The sequence below is a fragment of the Penicillium taxi genome (assembly GCF_028828555.1).
Source record: "Penicillium taxi strain IBT 34144 chromosome Unknown utg000005l_segment0_segment0, whole genome shotgun sequence".
Classification (NCBI taxonomy): domain Eukaryota; kingdom Fungi; phylum Ascomycota; class Eurotiomycetes; order Eurotiales; family Aspergillaceae; genus Penicillium; species Penicillium taxi.
Window position 1 is genome coordinate 4107851 of NW_026643207.1, and position 23369 is coordinate 4131219.

The 23369-nt window shown below is 48.4% G+C and overlaps 3 protein-coding genes across 3 annotated transcripts; 1 reads left to right on the plus strand and 2 right to left on the minus strand.

Moving 5' to 3' along the window:
* Positions 1 to 1603: 1603 nt before the first annotated feature.
* Positions 1604 to 11337, minus strand: N7495_008817 (putative translational activator; the record flags this gene model as incomplete). The annotated part of the gene is made up of 10 exons (XM_057211468.1): positions 1604 to 1753; positions 1881 to 2301; positions 2478 to 2530; positions 3039 to 3542; positions 3598 to 3739; positions 3802 to 3883; positions 3937 to 4092; positions 4152 to 4343; positions 4399 to 11160; positions 11217 to 11337. The coding sequence occupies 10 exons, from the start codon at positions 11335 to 11337 to the stop codon at positions 1604 to 1606; spliced, it is 8583 nt and encodes a 2860-aa protein (XP_057061011.1).
* A 309-nt stretch (positions 11338 to 11646) lies between these two features.
* On the plus strand, positions 11647 to 16378 carry N7495_008818 (putative ATP dependent RNA helicase; the record flags this gene model as incomplete). Its single annotated transcript, XM_057211469.1, has 8 exons — positions 11647 to 12409; positions 12461 to 14686; positions 14737 to 14794; positions 14852 to 14993; positions 15045 to 15429; positions 15478 to 15691; positions 15756 to 16086; positions 16160 to 16378. The coding sequence occupies 8 exons, from the start codon at positions 11647 to 11649 to the stop codon at positions 16376 to 16378; spliced, it is 4338 nt and encodes a 1445-aa protein (XP_057061012.1).
* An 874-nt stretch (positions 16379 to 17252) lies between these two features.
* On the minus strand, positions 17253 to 22013 carry N7495_008819 (KilA-N domain-containing protein; the record flags this gene model as incomplete). Its single annotated transcript, XM_057211470.1, has 4 exons — positions 17253 to 18697; positions 18748 to 18942; positions 18993 to 19610; positions 21917 to 22013. The coding sequence occupies 4 exons, from the start codon at positions 22011 to 22013 to the stop codon at positions 17253 to 17255; spliced, it is 2355 nt and encodes a 784-aa protein (XP_057061013.1).
* Positions 22014 to 23369: the final 1356 nt, after the last annotated feature.

Genomic DNA, 23369 nt, shown 5'->3' on the forward strand with positions numbered 1-23369 from the left:
CCCATCCTTGACATTGACTCGGTTATTTATTACGGCGGTACCTCTCTTATATGATATGACTCGTTTATCATTTCACCTTGTCACACTTGGAAGGAATGACAACCTTTCCTCATCCTCTTTATTCGCATCTATGTCAACAGTTTCAAATGTTATCTCTGCCAGGAACTGAGACTGATACTTCATGAGACCTGACGTCGTAATGGTGTACATGAGCTTTTACAAGTTTATTCAAACGATACCGATTACATTTATTTCGAAATCGGCTTGATCAATACATATAGTAACTCTGTTTTAGGCCCACCGCCAAAGCCCCAGCGCAGAGAAAGGCAGATCAAAGAATACGGTGAGTGGCTTGCATCAAATTGATCAGATGATATTTCCCTTGAAGCTGCATTTCGACAATGGTGTGATATAACGCTTTTAGATAGGCTTCGAACTTCAGCACATCTAGATCACAACCTAGAATTCTTCATTGATACGGGAAATAAGCCCAGAATTGCTCGAAGTTTTGTAGAGAATATCTACGACTGGTTTGACTAGGTTGAAAGTGTGTAGAAAGGGATGTCTGTTCTTGAAATATCGTAGAAGAACGTCCAACAGGTTTGTTTCTCGAAAATGCCTCTTTCATCTCCCGTCGTGTCCAGGAAAGATTTACGATGTGTGTATTGGTCAAGCTGATTTCGAGCTTGACTGTCCAAGTATCTTGCCACTCTATGGAGGAATATTCCAAATTCTACAGGTTCGACAATCCGGCTCATCACCCTTCTCCATAATAGAGTCGAAACACCAAAAAAGCGTATTTACTCGGTTTGGTGATTTCTGCCAAGGTTCCTGCTTTGTTCCTCAATCATATTTGCCATATGTCTAGTTTATTTTTGCATGCTTACAATTTATAGCGTTCAGGATGGCGTTGTTATTGGAAAGGCAGGGACCAGTTGCGGAGAGCGATTCACTGAAGATTACTGTAGTCAGTAGCTGGGCTCTGTCTATATCCAGGGCTGTACCTAGGTATAACTCAAAATCGGAACTGTGGCGAGCTACTACTTGGGCAGTAATCCCTTAGTTCCTTACATAAAACTGAATGTACCTAGGTAGATGTCAAGTCAAAAGAATGATATAACTTTTAACATGAAGAGTCAACTCTAGGTACCATAGGTACCCGTGGACATCCATGATGGCACTTGAAACTGAATGGACCGCGATCTCGTTGTCTAGGTGGTACAGTTGAGATGGCCTTGTAACTGTGCAAGTCATGTTATGCTCTCCTTGGCACAGGGATGCTGTTGTAGCATATCCAGGTAGTATGGGTTCCATGCACCGTGCAACCATGAGAAGGTATCAAGGAAAACTTAGATACCGGCTCAAAGTTATACGGCAGTCCAGGTAATTAGATGCTTGGGAGGTTACAGTCGAATCCAAGAATGAAAGGGTGGTGAGAAACATGCTACTGGCAGGAAAGAGAAGCCGGATATTGATTCATTATGGTGACGTTATCTCAGTTTCAAGTTGAATCTTTTTTATTTTCCACGAGGAAACCGCTTTCCAAGCTCCGCACCGCCGAACGAGAAAAACCTTAAACAACGAAATTGGTTTTTAGAAGAATTTACTCCTCAGTCTCGCCGACCAGAGCGTTGCGCTTGGCCTCAACACGCTCTGCCCGACGCTCACGGAGAGCCTTGTTCTTGGCACGCTTAGCGTCCATCTCCTCCTTGAGGATGCGCTCACGTTGGCGCTCAGCCTTAGCCTTCTGGATCTGTATGAAAGAAAATATAAAGTCAGTTGATTGTTTCGTAGTCTCGAGATCGTAAAGGAAATGGATATGTTGCATATGCTGATCATGTAGGGATGTATTGGAGATTTCCATCAGAGGATTGACTTACGTGCTCAACCAGAGCACGCTTGTGCTTGAAGGTGTTACCCTTGCTCAGGTGGTAGAGCTCGTGGTAAAGGTGCTTGTCGATCTTGCCGGCGGCACGGTAGCGGACGAGCAAACGACGGAGCACACGCATGCGGCGCATCCAGAGAATCTGGCTGGGCATACGGGCGTTGGCTGTACCCTTGCGCTTACCCAGACCGCGGTGACGACCGATCCGGCGGGCCTCGTTGAGCTCACGAGCACGGGCACGGGAGTGCATGGTAACAGGCTTGCGGATGATGAGGCCATCGCTGACGAGCTTGCGGATAGTCTGACGGGAGTTGGCGTTGGAGATCTCGCTCATCTCATTGGGGTCGAGCCAAATCTTGCGCTTGCCGCAGCCGACCACGGAGGCGGCGAGGCGCTTCTGGGTGCGAAGGTTGACCCTGATGCGTTAAAAAACCAAACGTCAGCCTCTATTGCACACAAATTCATGTTTTCGAGATCATGTCGCCCCCTCCTCCACTGCGTTCTCTCTCCACACAAAGTAATCGGATTTCGAGGACAATCAAATTGATGGTGTATAAATTCTCTCGGTATGTAAATTGCAGGTAGCACTCACATCTTGATGTCGGCGTATCGACGGTCGTTGGCGGATGCAGGTGTTCGTTGCGTCTCGACGGGAAATCAGACAGTGAGAAGTTGGGCGGGCCGATTAGCTAATGTGCCGTAAGCGAGTTGTCCACTTAGGGCTGCACCCCAAGCCCTAATCTCTTTTGGGAAATTTTACTGGCTAGCGCCGGAATCTGGGGAATTATGATTTGGTGAGCTTGACCTGGAGTCTCCACTCTAATCTAATCCTTTTGTTATCGTCAAAGTCTCGAAATATCGAATTTGAAGCATGATCATGTGACCTTGAGTCTTTCGATGGTCACATGATAAATATGTACTACCCATTTAGGCAAGTCATCTATAAAGAAAAATCTTTCCGCTCAAAATGTAATATTGATTACGAATATTTAACCCTTATAAACTTTTTTCAGAATTAAACAGAAAATATAACAACATAAGCCCAAGGGATTATCTATTGGTAGACTGCCATCTTGGGATGCAATAATCTATCTCTTCACTAATCCTCAGCGAATGCGTCACTTCCCAGGTCCACCTTACCAATACTCCACACCTCCTTCTCATCCTCTATCTCATCGTTAGACAAGCCCAGACCACCTTCGCCACCTTCAGCAGTGCGGCGCTCACGGGCCTGGTTAGCAAGACGCATGGCCACACGCTTGAAGTAGTCGCCCATGCTGCGTTTCGGGAGAGGCGGCAGGGATGCACCGGGACCGGCCATGTACTTGTCGAAAACTTCGCTGTCACAGTCAACCACCGAGAAGATGGAGAGGAAAGCAGCCTCTGCAGCCAGCTTCACGGGGATGACCACGTCACGTACGCTAGCAAATATTGGCGGTGCCAACAGAGCCAGGTGAGCGCGAGTCATCTCGGGGTGGAGACGGCTGATAGTTCTGATGACCACCAGCGTCAATCGGCGAACATCAACCGGGTTACCGAGTGGGATGACAAGCGCCAGTGCCTCGAAAATGGCTTTGAGTGTCTCGAAGCTGTGGTTGCCATCTTCAGACAAAAGGAACTTTCCAGCGGCGAGAACGCTGTTCTCGGCGACGAAAGGCTATCGATGTTGTTAGCAGGTGCCTAATACAAAAAATTAGAGAAATTCAACATACATCACTGTCTGCAATGCCTTGGCAGATGACTGAAGGTGTCTCAGTAGAGAAGTGCTCCAGCAGCGTGTCGGGTGATTCGACCAAGAGAGCGTTCAAGCCGAGAACAGAAGAGTGCGCCAGTTTTCCGGTAAGAATGCGGTTCCTGGGTGAAGTGTGTTAGTACTTATTAACGAGAACTGACTTAAGAGGAAAAAAAAAACACACTTGATAAGAGGAATGGCAGATTCAGCGGGAAGAACCTTGACGAGTACACCAAGTAAGCGGGCATTGGTGATTGCAACAGAGTCTGAATTTCTCTTCATTAGTTTGGTATCATCAAATAATGGGCAGCTCACTTACCGGTCTGATCACTGGCATCATCATCTATCAAAGCCAGTAGAGCTGTCCGAGATGCCTCGCTCATGTTAGCACCAGCCTTACCAACCACCTCCTGGAGAGCCTTCATCATGGCATTTCTAACACCGAGATCAGGGGTCTTTGATCCGGCAATAAGTTCTATGTTAATATGTTAGCAAGCTGCTCGAGTTGTAACATGTTCAATATGCGTAACTGACCTGCAACAAGAGGATCGACTCTGGGGGTCAACGTAATCAAGATACCAAGACCCTTGGCTGCACGGTTGCGCAGAGTCTCACTAGTCGTATCAGCCAAACCACGGGCAAATGTCCGCTGAAGCTGGGGCAGGAAGGGCTTGACAGCCAAAGGAATCTTCTCCAGCAGTTTGTTAAGAGTGTAGAAGATAGCACCTAGATATGTAGCGTCAGCATCTGAAATATCGACATGGGTAGAGATAAAGCTTACATTTGATGTCAACTGACCGCTCGGACACAACACGGATCAGTGGACCAGTGATCTGTGTGACAAAAGGCTTGAGCGAGTTTGCATTTGTACGGTCGATAATGTCGGAAATGGCAAGAGCCGACTGGGTACGCTGCTCAGCGGTACCATTGAGCAAACCTTGCAAGAAAATTGGCAAAATAGACATGATACCCTTTGGCAGGCTGAAACCAGGGAGGTCTGCGCCCGGCACACCAACTTGCCGCAGCATCTGGCGCGCCGGGACGGCCAGAACCTCCATCTCCTCCTTGCGCATGTGGGATGTGAGACCGCTGAGGGCGGTCCACACTGCCTTGACGACTTGTGGGTCGCGGTCATCGAAAGAAACCAGCAGAACACGAATCAAGTCTGGGTAGTAACGCGAGAAGTCAAGATCGGCATCCGAGAAGAACTTGTTGAGATGGAGAGCGGCCTTAGCCCGGCGATGATGATCATCGTGCTTGACAAGCCCGATCATCACGTTCATTGCGACGTTCAAACCATCATACTCATCGACAGAGACCAATACGGTATCGAAGGCATTGGCGAGCTCTTCCTGGAGTCCCTCATCGGTGGTCTCAATCATACCATCCATAAGAGTGTTAAGGATGTTAGGCAATCTCCTTGTCATTGCTCCACCCGCAACCTCGGCCAAAGAGGCCAAAGCCCTAGCATTGAAAGCAGAAACAGGCGGGGTAAGTAGTGTTGGGATGAGGTTCGGCAGGATAATGTTAGCACGAGTCTGCTCCGTTAGGAGGGTCAGCAGGGCAGACAACGCCTGTTCAGCCTCATCATCGTTTCTCAGCAAGTGAAGAAGGTAAGGCAGAACTTGATCGACAGCCTTCTTGCCCAGAATCTGTTGTAGAGAATCAAAGGCTTCGGCGGCTGCTTCTCGCACATCCTCATCTGCATCGACCAAAGCGACGCGAACTGTAGAGATAAGGACCTTTTCATAATCCTCCACAGCATCTTCAGTGGCAGAACTGATAAGCTCGCGGAGAGCGATACAGATACCCTGCTTGACATCCACATCAGGCGAGGTCTGGAGACCCTCCTCAAGCAAGGGCAACAAGGTGGCAAGCACCGACTCTCCAGCCTTCTTGATGAGGTCGCCAAGGGCGTTGCTGGCAATAACCTTCTGCTCCATGTTGGAGGATCCGAGGCGACGGATGATGAGCTGAGAAAGGGTCGGCAACATGTCCTTGAGGGTTCGGGGAGAGGCGACCAAAGCCTTCCACACGCCCAAGGCAGCAGTTCTGACCAAGCCCGAAGTATCGCAGCGACAGATGAACAGGGCCGAAAGGACCTTGTCTCTCCGTTCTTCTCCAAGCACTTCGAGCAGAGATTGGCCAGCCTGTGTGGCTTCTTCCTCCTCTTCGTCGGCCTCCGACTTGCCGGAAATACCAGTAAGACTGAAGAGGAGATCTCCAACCAGTTCAACGGAGCTGAGACGGATACGGTAACTGTCGTCGGCAAGACCACGCTCCAATTCGGGAAGCAGGAGATCAATGGCTTTGGTAGCAAAGTTCTTGACCAGGAGACGACCAGCCCGGAGGGAAGTTTCACGGATTGACTCAATATCATCAGCCAAGCCAGCCAGGATAGGCGGAATAATCTTGCTGAGATAATTGGCGAAGCTGTTACCAAAGCAAGCGGGCAAGTAAATGAAGAGGGTCATGAAGCCTTCACGAACAGCAGGCTTCGAGCTGGAAACGTTTTGAAGAATGGTAGGCAGTGTCTCCTCGAGTCTGGTGGTACCCAGACCCGCAAGGACCTCCGCGAGAGCTTGAGCCGATCCCAGTCTGTCGCCAGCACCAGTGTCTGACTTAAGGGTTGCCATGAGGTTGGGAATAAGGTCTGGTAGAGCGTCCTCTCCAAGCTTCTCGATAAGCGAACCCAGAGCCTTCGAAGCGGTAGCACGTGTAGTGGGAACTGGATCGACAATCGCCATATTCAAACCAGCGATAATGATAGGCAAGTGTGAAATAAGGTCCTTGCGCTCTGTAAGATGGGCCAAGCTGCCGATAATCTGTGCAGACTTGCGCTTTGTAGCTGAACGGTCACCAAGACCACGCTCGAGAATACGAACAACCAGTGCCAGAGATGGGGCATCCAGATAGTGAACAAACGAAACCTTGATGAGAGAATCTAGGGCTTCATCCGTGTACTTGGTCGGGTCACTGAGGGCCTTCAGAAGAACGTTAACCAGGCTCTTGACTTCAGGGTTGCTAATGACCTCTCCGAATCTTTGGAGACTACGGTTTGCAGCGTTGCGGACTTCCTTGTGCGTGTCATTAAGGACCTCTGTAAGCGGGGGAATAATTTCGGTCAGACTAGCCGCAAGCTGTTGAGGGTCAAGGTAAGCCATGGCACCCAGCAACTCGCAAGCTCCCTTTTGACTGCGCCATTGTGTATCGTCCAAACCGTCAAGAAGGGTAGGAAGAATCTTTTTCACGCCATATGAGCTGAGGTTCTGGAAGCAAGCCTTTGATGCATCCAAGCATGCATCACGAACATCAATGCTGGGATCGCCGAAGCCTCCAAGCAGTTGAGGAACAATTTGAATGACGTATGGCTCAAAGGTACGTCCAAGAACAAAAGCAAACAATTCGTAAGCCAGGAAAGTACCTTGTCGGTGATGAGACTCCTTCTTGTTCTCGGTAGCCTCCTTGAGTAAACTCATGATGCGGAATTCACGGAGAGTCGAAATACCCTTTCCTTTCACAATTCCGGCCAGACCATAGGCAGCACCGCGCTGGGTGGCATAGTTCTTGACGTTAAGCAACTGGTCGAGCATCTCTTGCACATAGTCAGCCGTACTCGGACCAGAGAGTCTGATCAATGGCGGCAGACACTCTGAAACAGCGGATTGCACCGATTCAGAGGGAGTAGGAAGTGTAGCAAGGAGCTTCTTGACAACGACCTGCAGCCGAGGATCATCGGCCTTCAAGTGTCTTGCTAGAGATCCGTAAAGCACGACAACGGCCTCGTTCAGCAGATCGGAGCTCTGAGTAGCTTTGTCAGAGGTTTCCAGGGTTGTTTCAAGCAGCTTCATAAGCTCCTCGACCTTCAACTGGCCTCGTTGAGCGATTACAGACTTTCCACTTTCTGCCATTTGAGATCGGACAGCAGAGCTCTTGTCAACCAGGGGGCCACGTTCAATGAGGAATCGCAAGAAAGAGATAATCTGTTCCCCATCAAACAGGCCAGTGATAGCATTGAAGGCCAGTGCGACACCGCTGCGACTTTCCCAGTTGTCGGTGTTTTCCACTTTCTTGGGCATGCCGTAGGCATCCTTTTCGGGTGCCTTCGGCTTGACATCCTCTGCATACTTCGCTTGAAGTTGAGATAGAATGTCAGCGAATTTGCCTTTGTCAAGCTCAACTGCGTGGGCCAAAGCACGAGCGGCAGCACCTCGAAGTTGGGTGTCCTTGGAGTCAAGATACTTCATGATTTTTGTAAATGCAGAGTCATCGACTTCGAGTGCATTCACTTCCCAGATGGTTTCTGCGATCTCTACATTTTCCTCGACATTGTCGTGGCAGCCCAGCCAGATGTATTCCGAGAAGTCAAGGTCAGTCAAATCAATCTCATCTTCAATGACCTGAAGTACAGAGGTCCGAACAGATGAATCGGGAACGATGGAACCTTGCAAGAGGGTCTCCAGCTCCGCGGGGCTGATGTTGGGTGATATGCATCGGCAGAAATCGAACATAGTGTCTTTGATCAGCTTGTAGTGGGTAGTATATCTTTGCATGGCAGAAAGAAGTTGCTGAATAACTTCAATACGAGGAAGGCGGGTATCGGAGAAGGAGCTAGAATGGAAGGACAAGAACTCGAGGGCAAGCAGAACCTGCTCGCCTTCTTGTTCTCCCTTGACCTCTTCAATACCGTTACGTGACAGGATGATGGAAATCAATGGGAAGATATAGGCCAGAGATGGAATATCAAGGGGCCGTTGTTCCGATGCGAATCGCAAGCGGTACAAAATTCTTGTCACAAGCTCTCCAAGATGCTCCAACTCCATGGACGCTGGCAAATTAGTATTACCAATAGCTCGCAGAGTTGCCACACCTATGAAGGGCCTAATACCTCCGAGACGCGAAGATAATTCGTTCGCACAGACGACATACGCTTGGGATACGACATCACCAACGAACAGTCCAGCACCAGCCCGGGCAAGAGAGAGCAAACAACTGACAGCGGTGTTGATCCAGCCCTCAGGATCGTTAGCAGGTCCAGTTGCGAGGCCTCGAATAAGGCCAGCACCTCGCTCGATCCGCTTCACTTCTTGCAGAACATCTGCTCTAATCTTGGCTTCTTTCGCAAGTTGTGCGCTGACCTTGGATTGTTCTTCGCCAGTCAGTTTCTTCGCCTTCTGTCCCTTCTTCTCTGCCAATTGCGCTCTGAGTTCTTCCTCCCACTTCAGAGTATCATAATCCTTAGTGCTCTTGTTGAAGGTAGGCTGCTTCGACTTACTACTGAGCACATCAACGAAGGCAGTACCCTCAGGTGTTCGAGAAATGGCAGCATCAGTAGCAGTAAACTTTGAAAGACGAGCACCGTCTAGATCTTCTTTGATCTGATCGACAAGGCATGGAATCATAACATCGGGAGCCACAAAGGCCAGATCACCTGCAGCAGTCCACACGGCAGAATTGACATCCGGTACAGTGGATTGGATGGGGTCTTCATTGACACCTACTAATTGCTTGATACAATCAGCAGGATGGGCGCGAACAAGATTTCCAGGATCAGTCCCTGTTCTCAGACACAAGTCAATCCATGAAGCATTCGGAACCAACTCTTGTCGGCTAAGAACAATAATTTTGATTAGCAAATTTTCCAAGTTTTCAGATGCTTCCTTGGGGACTGAAGAGGGGCAGATCGCTTTCAGTACCAGATGAAGAAGACGCTCGCTTCCTGGCGCAGAGGCAGCGGCCGATTCTTTCTCGCCGGTACGGGATGCATGAATCCAAGCCCAGATGGCATTGACGATAACGCGTCCGAAAGATGCGACATCCTTCAAGTAAACTACACATAGTGTTTCGGCAGCACTTTCTCGGAATTTTGACGGCAGATTAGGTCCGGTGATCGCATAGATGAAGGCTTGGGCCCAGGCAATCTTAGCTGCGTCTTCAGCGCCAGCAAACTTCGGCCCAGAGGTCACAGCTGCGAGGGCTCTAACAAGCCACTGAATCTCTGCTTGGGAGCTCATTTTTGAGTAGGCCTTAGGGTTCAGAAGGAAAGATGGTTTAGCGCCTAAAGTCAAGGACTGAGAGACCTTTTCTTCCCAAGTGGCCCTGTCTGGCCCTTCGATGTTAGAGACCCGTTCAAACAGAGCCAAAAATACGTATGCAGATGACAATGCACCGCTCTGGGCTGAGGGAAGAGGGTTGGAGGCAACTTCAGTAAACATATCTTTCATCTTGGCGAGGAATTTGGTGACAAATGGTTCGATTTCGGCACTGTTCAGAGCCGCAATATCAGATTTCCAGAGCACTTCTCCAATATTGAGTTGCCAGACCTTTCGGAATGGGACTCGTTTGTCGGAAATGCCCTTGACGACGGTGTTAATAACGTCATCACTAACTTTGACATTGGACTGGACGAGGAAAGCGAGGTGCTTGCCAAAAGACCTGAGCTCCTCCTCCAAGGCAGGCTCATTTGACTCCCGAGAGAAGACAGGGCCGAACCCTTGTACGATCTCTTTCGAGGCTTCCACAGATGACGGAACAGCTGCAATCGCTTGTGCGTAAGCAACACGATGCTCAGGAGTTGTGATCTTATTTGTCTTCAGCGGACTCATGATTTCACTAGTAATCTTCAGAACCAAGGCCTCAGACTTGCAACGAGAGAGCAGAGATCTAAATGAAACAGCAGCACCCTGGCGAATAGCCGGGTTATTTGACTTCATGCTAGACAATAAATGCTTCGAAAGACGAGACTGTACCAACTCGGAGATGTCAATGTCTTCGGGCAAGGCTGCACAGAATGGTGGAATCACGCCTGTTAGAATCACCTCTGGTGCTCTCAGCATAGATTTCTCCATCGGAGGCACCAATTCAGTGCTCAACTCCTCCATTGTCACAAATGAACTGAAGAAGTCAGACAGTCCATCTGCCACGTGGGCAGGGACCGCAGACTTTGAGCTCACTATTTCCTTGATGTAAAAAGCAATTATGGATTTCTTAGACTCCTCGAGAATAGACTTCCTATCGGGCAATCGTGCGCAAACACCACAAATGACACCGAGCATCACCGCATTCTTAAATCCTGCCGCCGCATCTGTTGTCAACTGGCTGACTGACTGACGCACAGCGTCCTCACCCCATTTCTGGTTTGAGAATACTGCGCGCAGGGCACGCCTAGTCACCCGAACTGCAGATTGTCTCACTGGTATCTTTGGGCTATGAGCAAAGCAGTTCTCTAATGCCTTGGCATCTACAGCAATCAGATCGAGCACAATGGCTAAGGGCGTAGCCTTGTCTTCGCTGGCGTGCTGCAAAAGAACGCAGCACCACTCCACCAACACGAACCCATTGGTTGGGGCAAGACCAGGCTTGGCCGCCTCAATTTTGAGATTCTCAGTCAGGTATTTTAAGTGTTCGGTGGCGGATGGTGTCTGGAGGAGGGAGGTCAGACATTTTTGGACAGCATGTCGGGATGATCGGTCGACATAGAGAGGATATGTGTGGAAAAGGAGCGCTAGGATATCATGGTGAGTTTCCAAAGATAGGTCAGAGGCTAGAATAAGTATCAGTATGGTTATTTCTTTCCTAATAGGGCTGTGAGATACTTACCAATCTTGTCGCGAAGTTCTTGCAGGGCCCGGAGCCGGCGCGAGGTCGAACTCGAGAAGAGAGCGACCCGCAAGGCATCCAGATCCCCAGCCTTGACCTGTTCCCATGGAATACCTTCCATGATCGGTCAATACGGGGAAATGGGGGTGAAAGAAATGGGGTGAATCGGGTGAGAGAGAGAGATGAACCTCGGAATTTGATGGTGGGCTGTTTCGATGTCATTAATTGGTTTTTGTGTGGGTCCCGGTCTCCAGGCATCTCAAAAGCTCAGTACACAGTAGCTCAGCCAACTTTCCGCCAACCCACCTGGCTTTTTGATAAACTATTTTTAAACTTTGCGCTTCTTCTTGGTTTGATTACTGTGTGCAATTGAAACATATTGCCGGTTTTCCGGTCTCTCGTCTGCTTTTGCAGCCTTCCTGTCTTTACAATGCCGCCGAATAACAAGAAGAAGAAGAAGCCAGCTTCCAACCCCGCTCGTGGCTTTGCAACTGTCTCTATTCCATCTAAACCGAAGTCAGAGGTTATTGAAACACCTCCATCAACTGTTACAGAAGCCCTATCCACCCCGCAGAACGAATCGCTGCCCGAGCGCACAGAAGATCTCCCACCAGCTGCGGGCACGTCACAAGCTGATACCTCATCACAAAACTACACCCCGGAGGAAATTGAAAAGCACTTGGAAGAGGCGGAGCTACAAATCTTTGTTGAAAAGTACGCCGCCAAATGCAAGGGCGATGCTGCGCGTCAAGCTACAAAGCTGGATACCGAGCGGCGGGTCCTTCGACAACAGTCAAACACATTGAATCTCACTGAATGGCTGCCGGCAGAGATTCAAGACAGAATCTTTGAATTGTCTGGTGCGGAAGAATACGAATACATCACGTCGAATACTCGAAGCGCCAATCTCAAACAGGCAATCTCAGAGGAAGAACTTTGCATAAAGCTCTGGACATTGAAAGAGACGCTCCTCAAGCTCGGCTTCTCGGGAGACCAGGTTGAGGGCGCGTTGAAACACATCCTTTTGTACTTTGTAGGTAACCCTACGGTAGTCAGTCGAGAGGTTGTATGGAACCTCGATGAGTCGCTGGAATGGTTGGCGATGCATAGTGATAAGAAGGATCTTCCTTCTTATACCGAAACAAATTCCCGCCCTCAGAAAGATGAAGATTTAGTAACATCCTGGATGACCGGTAAGCATGGTTCTGAAGTTTCTGTTAGCACAAAGCGCTAACCCTCATTAGAATCGGAGCCATCGAATAAAACACAGAATGGTAACAACCAGCAAAAGCCAAAAGCTGACTGGAAAGCGTCCAAGGCCGCACCTCCACTAGTCTATGACTCGGACAGTTCAATTGATCCAGACACCATGGTTCCGGAATGGTTAGAGCTGCAAACCCGACTCTACGCCCTTAATCCGGATCTGTTTGATCGTCCAGTAAAGGGCAAAAAAGGCCGTGGAGTAGTCACTGTCCAAACTGATGCCAATGATCTGGAGATCGCCAAGCTGCAACACAAAATTTCAAAGATTGAACGCGATGTCATTTTCGAGCGTCAAGAAGCGGAATTTCTTTGGCAGGAAAAGCTTATCGATCTGAGAAAAGACGCAAATTTTCTGCGACGGAATGCGCTACCAAAGAAAGAAATTAAACCCGTGCCAGATCCAGAGGTTGATAATCCAGAATGGACAGTTCCATCAGTAGGAGAAATGGACGACCTTCTTGGTGACATGTTCAACAGTGAGGCGGACAACTACAAATCTCTTCCAACCTCTGCACCGGAGGCTAAATACACAATTCGTGATTTTGGAAAATGGACAGGTCTGACTCCACGGAGAGTGCTGGAAGAGGCCTGCAAGGCAAGAGACTCCGGATCCAAGGTTGTCTACAAAGACATATCCTCCTCGAGTCACCAAAACAGGAAGGCTGTTGAGGTGCGCTGGTCCAAGCATCAGGATCCCCCTCTCCAGCTTGTGGTGCAAGACATCACCCACAAGTCTAATGCTCTAGCCACTTTCGTTTCGATGGATACACTCGCGACGCCAAATCCCCAGCAGGCTGAGGGATACGTGTCGACTCTTGCTTTAGTCATTCTATTTCCCCAGAATTCTAAGGAAGGTAAAGCCTATCTGCGACTGCCTCCTGTGTGGAGAGATCTGTGGACAGAGCTTTCAAATTTGAAGAAGGCCCAGGAAGACGAGGTGGACATTGCCACCTCCAAGGAACTGAAGCGTCTGGTACAAGAAAACCAAGGCAGTCTTGAGGATGACATTGTCCTGTCTGATAACTTCAGGAAGAGAAACGGAGTTAGCAAGCCAGGAAGTCCCTCTAAAGGACCTACTCGTGATCAGCCCGCTGAGTATGATGAACGGCTGAGAGAAGCTTGGATAGAGAAGGCATCAACTCCATCTTACCAGCGCATGATGGAAGGCAGAATGAGCCTCCCAATCTGGAATTTCAAGGACGACATTCTGTCTACCCTGGATACCCATCGCGCCGTGATCATTTGCAGTGAAACGGGTAGTGGAAAGAGTACACAGATTCCATCCTACATCCTCGAGCACGAGATGCTTCATGGCCGGCCTTGTAAAGTCTATGTGACGGAGCCGCGTCGAATCTCAGCCATCTCGCTGGCTCGACGAGTCAGCGAAGAGATGGGTGAGAACAAAAACGATGTAGGAACCGTACGTTCTCTTGTCGGTTTTGCCGTTCGGCTGGAAAGCAAAACCAGCTTGTCGACCCGACTTTTCTATGCAACCACCGGTGTGGTAGTTCGCATGCTGGAGCGGCCTGATGACTTCCAGGACATCACCCACGTTGTCCTGGACGAGGTCCACGAGCGGACCATTGATAGCGATTTCCTGCTAGTTGTGCTTCGACGTTTGATGCAAAAGCGTCCCGACCTGAAACTCATCCTGATGTCGGCAACTCTTGATGCACAGCGCTTTTCCAATTATCTCGACGGGGTACCGATCTTGAACATCCCTGGCCGGACGTTCCCTGTTGAGATGAAGTACCTGGAAGATGCCGTAGAGATGACGAATTATCGGTTGTCAGAAGACAATTCATACTCCGTGCGGGAACGGGAAAATGACGACGAGACCGATGATGCTCCCGAAGACACTGTTGGACTTCAGGCTAGTCTTAAGGGGTACTCCAAGCAGACTCGTGAGACCATTGCCAAGTTGGACGAATACCGAATGGATTACCAGCTTATCAAAAGGCTGCTTCTTAAAATTGCTACCGCTCCAGAGATGGAACACTACAGCAAAGCCATCCTTGTCTTCATGCCTGGTCTGGCGGAAATCCGTCGTCTGAATGACGAGCTTCTTGCAGAGCCCACGTTCCAAAGGGACTGGATCGTCCATGCCCTTCACTCTTCGATTGCGAGTGAAGACCAAGAGAGGGCATTCAACGTACCTCCTGAAGGCGTGAGAAAGATCGTTATTGCCACAAACATCGCAGAGACAGGTTCGTAATTCGTTAGTTATTTTGGTGGTCTGGGACTAACTCCTCGAAAGGTATCACGATTCCAGATATCACCGCTGTCATTGATACAGGAAAGGAGAAGACGATGCGGTATGTTTTCGCAACTGTTCTTCACTCGGATGAGATATACTAACTAATTATGTTCAGGTTCGATGAAAGACGACAGCTTTCTCGACTGGTCGAGTCATTCATATCTCGAGCAAACGCTAAGCAGAGACGTGGTCGAGCCGGTCGAGTACAGAATGGAATTTGCTTCCATCTTTTCACCAAGCATCGACATGACAGCCTGGTAAGTTAAGCGTTTCTCCAAGATATCGACAGCCGCTAATATGAAACACAGCTCGCCGAGCAGCAGACGCCTGAAATCCTTCGACTCTCTCTCCAGGACTTAGTCCTCAGAGTCAAAATCTGCAAACTAGGCGAGGTAGAACCAACACTCCTCGAAGCACTAGACCCGCCATCGTCTAAGAACATTCGGCGCGCCATTGACGCTTTGAAGGAAGTGAAAGCACTCACAAGCAATGAGAGCATGACACCTCTGGGAATGCAGCTAGCGAAATTGCCTCTGGATGTCTTCCTAGGCAAACTGATTATTCACGGCGCCTTCTTCAAATGCTTAGACGCGGCCGTTAGCATCGCTGCAATCCTTTCGTCAAAGTCCCCTTTCGTCAGCGCCATGGGCTCCAACTCACAGCGTGATGCTGCCCGAAACTCCTTTCAAAGAGGTACGTACTGATAATCTTCCTCGCTATTCATCTCTCTAACCCTCTCAGGTGACTCCGATCTACTGACGGTCTATAATGCATACTGCGGCTGGAAGCGCGCACGAACAACCCCAGGAACGAACGAGTTCAACTTCTGCCGCAAAAACTGCCTAAGCATCCAATCCCTAACAAGCATCGAAGACGTAAAAATTCAGCTAATCGTCTCAATCGCCGATGCAGGCTTAATAAGCCTAGACCCAGCTCAAAAGTCAGCACTGAACCGGTAAGCTACTACAGTGTACCCTCTTCTCTCATACGACAAAGACTAATACTATAATTCCCTGTAGTGCACGCTCTGGCGGTCGAAACCGACAGTTCTTCGTAATCCCAGAAGAACACGATCTAAACAGCGCAAACGACATCGTCGTCAACTCGGTCGTCTCTTGGAGCTTCTACCCTAAACTCATCACGCGCGATGGAAAGGGATGGCGCAATGTCGCTAACAATCAATCTGTTACGCTGCATCCTACTTCAGTCAATAAGCGTGCTGACTGGGCAGTTAAGTGGCTGTCATATTATCATATCATGGTTGCGAGGAATAGGCTCTTGAACGCTCATGAGACGAGTGCTGCGGATGATTTTGCCATTGCTTTACTTTGCGGTGATGCTGAATTCAAGGTATGATACTAGAGATTCCATCTCATTTCATCTGTTATGCTGTTAAATTGATGCTAATTCTGGTTGCTGGTAGATGTACTCCGGCGTCGTTTCAATAGATGCAAACAGAATTCGCTTCGCAGTCCGAGACTGGAAATCAATGCTTGCACTCAAAGTCCTCAACACGCGTCTTCGTGATCTGCTTGCGTCTACATTCCGGAACCCGCAACGCCCGCTTTCCTATAAGCAGCGGCAATGGCTCGAAATTTGGCAGTTGATTTTCACTCAGGCTGGTAAGCGGAATGGAAGCTAGGCTTGGAAAGCTTTTCTGTACTTTTTTTTTTCCTTTAAGTTTTCATATGCAATTGCATGTTGATGCTGGGGTGGAACGGGTTGGAGTCTGGTCTGGTCTGGTCTGGGATTTTGATTCATAGACTTGGGGGTTGGATAGATTCCTTGCTACGGAGTTTACAAGTGTGAATGGTCGTTTATCAGAACTAGTTCATGGCCATGGCTCAGTTCGATTCAATCAAGTTTATAGTTTACTCGCCAACTATGCACCGTAGGACTTGCTCAAGATTCAGATAGATTCAGATTCTCAGATTCAGTTCATGATCATTCATTACCATCATATCGTCTCTCTAAAACATAACCAACAAGGGGGGGGTAAATTAATTGAAAAAAAGAAACCCCCAAATGCCAGTAAAGACCCGTTTTCTGCCCCCGTAAAAAATAGGAAAAAAGTGGAGAAAAAGAATATGAGAAGCCCAAAGCAAAGCGAGAAATAATCAAAAATAAAAAACCAGAAAGCGACGTCTTAGAAATCGCACACATAAAAAATTCGTTCATAAGGAATTTCGTCATAATCGTAGTTCGTTAGGGTATTTGGGATGAACCGTATTTTTTGGTTTTTGGTTTCTGGTTTCATCCCTTTTTTTTTTCTCATCTCCCGGTGTCCTTTCTTGCTGAAAACACTCAACATCGTAACCACTTCGGCTTGGATGGAATGGTCAATTCCAGACAAAAACAAAAATGAGAGAATAGTAGGCATAAGAATGCTATGCCTGAAAAATAAAATCCCGAAGTCTGCGGTTAACCCCTGAACCACAGTCTATCAAAAAAAAAAAATAAACCAAAACCAAAACTCCTATAGTTGAGATGAAAGATGAGGCATGCGACGGAATTTTTTATCGGCGCCGGCTCATGGGGATAACGGTCTTCATAGGCTGAAGGGCAGGGCCGGGACCGATTGAACCATCGGTGACGGTCTTGCGGCGCTTGCTCTCATACTCACCACCGCTTTCAGGTCGAGACACCTCGTCATCGTCGCGGCCACGCTTGTTGCCAGATCCTCCTAGCGAGCTTGACATGGTCGTGGAGTACACTGGGGTGGCCGTGGACGCCATGGTGTATGGGTCGGAAGCACCGTTGGCTGGAGTACCGCGGGTGTCGCTGACTGCGTTGTACAGGGTGCTTGCAGCTGCGGGACGGGGAGGAGTGTTATATCCCGAGGTCCAATGGGGTGGAGGACCGCTGGATCGCGGGGTCATACGGCCTGAGCCGTTCTGCTGCGGCGAACCAGTCATCTCCGGTGTCAGCTGCGAGTGCTCCCCGGTCAGGGATCCCACGGACTGGTTGGTGGTGTAAGTATATGAGCTGCGGTTGGCGTTGTAGGCGGCGGCGCCCTGGTCCTGCAGGTACTCGGGCTCCTGCTCCGTAGCCTCGCCGGGACCATCGCTCTGCGAGTAGCGGGCCGACTTTAGCTCGGGCGGTTCGCCGCCCTCTGGGGCTCCTGGAGCCCGACCTGTGGGAGGTGCCATGTCGTTCTTCATATAGTTCACGACGGCAGGAAGCGGTTGTCCGTATGTTGAGAGGGTCATCGGTGTGTGCGGCGCATACTGTGAATGAGACTGCGGCGGCGCAGAGTAGTACGGCTTCGAGCTATCATAACCTCCCGGCTGTCCCTGGTACGACGGCATGGCCTGCATGTTGTTGCCAGGCGGAGTCGTGGCAGGGGTGGTCGGCATGGAACGTTGGTTATTCAACGACGTGTTGCTCAATTGCGTGTCTATAGACAGTGGCTGCGCTGGGGGCAGTCCCTGGCCGATTCCTTGGCCGCCCCATTCGTATGAGCTGCCCTGGCTCGTCACACCCATCAAGCTAGATGCACTGGCTGGGGGTGTTGGGAAGGTGTTGGAGCGGTCCAACGAATGACGGGGCCCACCACTGATCGACGACGGCTGGGACATGTGCGAAGACATGGGGGTCTGCATTGCATGGTGGTGCAAGCTAGAGGACTGAGGAGCAGTCGGCGTACGGTGCGGCCCTGTTGGGGGTCCCTCCAGACGCCGTTGCTGCGACTCCTGCACGACCATGTTGGTTCGCGTCTGGTTGGCTGGGTGGTACAGCAGACCACCGATGTTGTGCACAAAGAGCGGGTATAAAAGATCAGTGATCTTCTCTTTGTTGGCGAACTCCAGCGCGCGCTCAAAGGGAATCCAGACTCCCTTGAGATGCATCGGTCCAATCTTCACTACGTGACGAAGCTTCTCGCTCTTGAGGATTCCATCTCGTCGTCCACGAGTCATGCCAGCCACATTGAGCAATTTGGTACCATTGATCATGTGATTATCTATTCACAGTTAGACGGCGGCTCCATTGGAACAATTTCGCTCAACTCACCTTCTCGGCGTGCCACACAGACTCCCTTGGCTTCAACTTGATAACAGAGACTCCCTTCATCTTCCCATAAGGTAGCTGTGACGCGTGGTTTGGCGCCTGGAGGTGCTACTTGACCTGTGGGATCATACACAAAGCCTTGCAACGGAGCTCCAGAGTTGTTTCCATAACCAGGTGGTGCAACGGAGTGGTTTGTCACTAATTCAGTAAGCTTCTTGAATCATGTCCGTGTGATATTTCCAACTAACCTGGTAATGGGAGCAGCTGGGTGTTCATCTGTCCGCCCATGGAAGGCGGTGGGGGAGGATGATGTCCTGTCGGAGGCGAAGTCACACCATTGGAATAACCATACTGTTGATACGACGGGGGATAGCTCGAAGCTGGAGGCAACGGCGGTTGGTGGTAAGGATAGTGGGACATTGGACCTGCAGTTGCGCCCTGCGAAGAGTATTGTTGTGCAGAGGACATATGGGAATGGACGTCCATGTACGGCTGGCCTTGGTTCATACTCCCGAGAGAGTTTGGGCTAGGATAGTACCCCTCGCTGGGAGCCAGACTATACTCCGAATCTAGCGACAGGCGGCCCTGGGTCCCAATATCTGTGGGACTCCTGGGCTGCTCCTGTACGGCCGAAGCACCCGACAGACTGGTTCGCGCACTAGAACTTGCTGAATTGATGTCTTGATAGACGGTGCGGGGTGGAGCCTGGGTTGCGGTAGGTAGACTCAACGCGGGAAGCTTGTCGCCCGATAATATCGGACGTTCGGCCGCGTGATGGTTGTACCAGGGGATATCAGCAGGACCGCGGGTGTGGACCTGCGAGATCGATGGCAGCTCCAGCTTTTCGGTTTCACGGGGGTGATGTGCTAGAAAAGGGAGGAATAATTGGGGGAGATGGGAAGAGAGATGAGAGGCTCTCTAGGTATGTTGTGTCCAACACGGCCTGTCAATGAAGTGGGAAGAGGAGGAAAGTGGTAAACAAGATGGGATCAAAGAAGTTGGTGTTGCACGACTTCTGAAGCACTCAATTTCCCAATTTCCCAATGCACAAGAAACAGTCTCTTTCGCAATAAGGATATCTTTAGTATCTTTTTTTTTCCCTTTTGGAGAGCACAAGCAATCCAGAAATATCAGGTATACTTTTTGTCGTAAATGGCAGTAAGATCAAACGGTCTCATCAATCTCATGAATCGTGACAAACATCAAACAGAAGTATAGGGAGGAAAAAATTAAGAAAAAACAAAAAAAAAAAAAAGAAAAAACAAAAACTGGCCCAAGGAAGATGCAAGAGAAGATGCAGTAAAGATGCAGATGTAGATAGTAAATATAAAGGATTATAAAAGGGATGAGCTACAAACGCATCCCTCTGCAGGTGGATTGAGAGAAGGGGAAGCAGAAACACATCAACGCTGAGCCGCAGGACGGGAAGATCAGTGGAGGGAGACAGAGATGACTAAGAAGAATGTGGGGGAAAGTCAGAAGAGGCTGGTTAGCTGGGGGAATGGTGGAAGCTTGAAAGGAGAAGAAGAGAAAGTGTGCAGAAATGCCGGCAGCCTTTTGAGGTTTCTTTCTCATATCGAATTAGTGGATCCCATCGAGTCAACCGCCACCAAGCAAGGACTAAAGAAGAAAAAAAAAATGCAGGGACGTAAAGTGAGAAAAGAGGGGGAAAAAGATCCACCGAGCTGATGGATCCTGGTCTGTGTGACAAGCAAAACGCTGATCGGCCGGGATATGCCCGCGATATAGAGCCACGCACTGTATTTGGTATTTACGATCGTGCATGATCTGTGGAAGAAAGTATGGAGTATGAGTATGAAATTCTCTATACTCTAGAGTTATACTCAATTTCTTCTATCTAGGTAATAATATATTGGGAGCTAAGGTATTCTATACTATACTATACTTATTATACATTACTGTACATACTATAAATACTATAAATACTGTACATAATATACTACTATACGTACTATACATACTATACATACTACCTAGCTAAATACAATCTTGCCCGATCTATTAACCCGGCCGTGGAAGTCACATCCTAGACCCACTACAGATAATAATGATAATAATGATAATAATAATAATAACAAAATAATATTAGTAGGCCAGTGAGTAACGGTGGAGTTGAGAGTGTCACCAAGGGATGCAGAGGTAAATCACTGGTCCAGAAGGCACCACGAAACACGGGTGGCTTGAGTCGATCAAGGGTCTGTTCTCTGGATCCTGGTCCAGTACAAGGATTGGCCGTTTACCCAGTTGAAAGTACAATGATACCATCTATCTTATCTACAGTAAGGAGGAAAGGAGAGGTAAAAGGCATACACCGCTGTCTCGCCCTTGCATTTAGGTTATGACAGATGTCAAATCAGTGGGAATGAATTAATTAATATTTCCTACCGCAATAGCAGACAAAATACAAAAATACCGGGAATTCACGGAGTATAAGCGCTAACTCAAACAGAACCAGCTTGGGGCCACTTCTAGATCCCTGCGCAGCTATCGACGGCCCGATACCCGCTGCACATACAGCCTGTCCAGGTGGAGGGGATCGAGAACAGACAATGTTAATGTTCATCTTCTATTCTAGGCATACCTAGATAGATTAGAGATGTAATAGACTGATCCCCGGGAGTTTCATCTTTTTTTTTTTCTTTTTTCTTTTTCCTACGTCTTTTCCACCCTCTTCTTTTCTTTTTTTTTTTACCAGCCCCTCTTCAACATATTGAAAACGCTTGGGCCAAGAATTTCCGAAGTTGACTCCACATTATGTAAAGCATCACTAGGGCTATTCCCCACAGCCAGAAAGAAGTGGACGTATCAACTTTCTAGAGCTGTAGAATAGACGTTAAACTAAAGCAGGTAAGGAGAAGAGAACTGATTTGAAATTAGATTTCAAATCTCAAATCAATCTTCCGATATAAGTACCTATGTATGAGTGGAATGATGTTTTTTTTTTCCTATTTATCTTAGTATAGATACACTTATACACAGTACAGATTATACCAAAACGGACTTCTTTCCGAACGCCCTAAGTATCTCCACTTCCAACTTTTAAATTATTCCCATTGATTATTGATTATTCCTTTTGATTCCCTTGAAGAATAATAGTCTCGACCCAAAGTAATCCTTCCAATCTATCATCGATCTACGGGTTCGTCCGTACCTTGCAGATGCAGAGTCCGTGCAGGAAATGTTTCACGGCCATGCCTTTCCCACGCACTTTTGATCGGCCCCGAACTTCGAACGGTCTTCTGATCCATACTTCATTTCATTTTAGACTAATAGGAATGGGAATAGGATTAGGACTAAGGGAGTGGAAAGTGGAAAGTGGGACAGAGTGTGGTCGGACAAGGAATTTAGTGTCGGGCAGAGAGAGCGCTTACAGGGGTCTTCCTAGTGATTATTTATCGAGATAAATATACCTACTCTACCTAGGTATACATAAGTACCTTTACCTAGGTGATAAAAGTACTTTTTGTACTGGACTGTACTCGTGGTTATAAGGGTACTAGTACAGTCTGGTATCCGTCGCCTAGACGCGATGGGCCGTGCGACTTCTGATTTAACCTCGCATTGCATTTGTACGAGAGATCGACTGCACGTTCATCTGCTACTATTCCAGCTCGAGTGTTTCCTCCGGTCTCATAGAAGGGAAGTAGGTAAGAGAGGGGGGTTGGAAAAGAGGGGACAATACAATAGTGGGGGACTTATCTCCTCGCTCTCCGGGGCTAAATCCCAAATTTCTATTTATTTTTCTTTTTTTTTTTTCCTCTCTCTCTCTTTTATTATTTTTTTTTCTTTTGCCAATACTAACTAATACATTACATACTCACGGTCCAGACCAAGTGTAACGATACTCAAAAAGGCTAGTGTTCACATCGACGATCCGGTTTAAATTGAATGGTGTCTACTATCACCACGTAGTCGTAGTTGCGCCGGGATTTCACCGCCAGTTAAACCCCTTGCAGACGTGGCATAGTATATAGTAATAACCGTTCTTTACAATTCTGAAACGACGATAAGACCTAACGAATAAATGGATCGGTTCATGATGTACGACATTTTCTGGCTCTGTGCTCCCCCGATCTCCTAATGCACCCCTCATCTTGTAAAATCTCCACAGGCTATGTCATGAACTCATATATTCCACTATTCCACTATTCCACTATTCCACTATTCTACTATTGTACTATTCAACTATTCAGCTATTCAACTTTTCTAATTCAAGTAGATTCTTACATTATTGTTCAGTCCTAAATCCATGTCTCGGGTGTGTCGGAGCACAGATCATTCCCGCATTCTCTCTCCAAGAATCGGGCGTCTAGTTGGGCCGAGATTGGCGTTCTCTACGGTTCTAGCCGATGTATTTTTCATATTTTTTTTTTCCATTTTTTAATTTCTCTTTTCGTTTATTTCTCACCGCTGGTTTCAGGTCTTGTTTCTACTGCTTGTCGCGGCTCCCATAATTCAAGTTCAACTTGAGGTACTTCGTTGACGTGGCTTGACTTCCATGGATTATTTCAGACCTAGGTAATGATAGCGCCCATCTTTTATTTTTACTTGCGGGGTTGTGCTGGTCAGTGGTCATGCAGTGATGATTATCATCAGTGCAGATG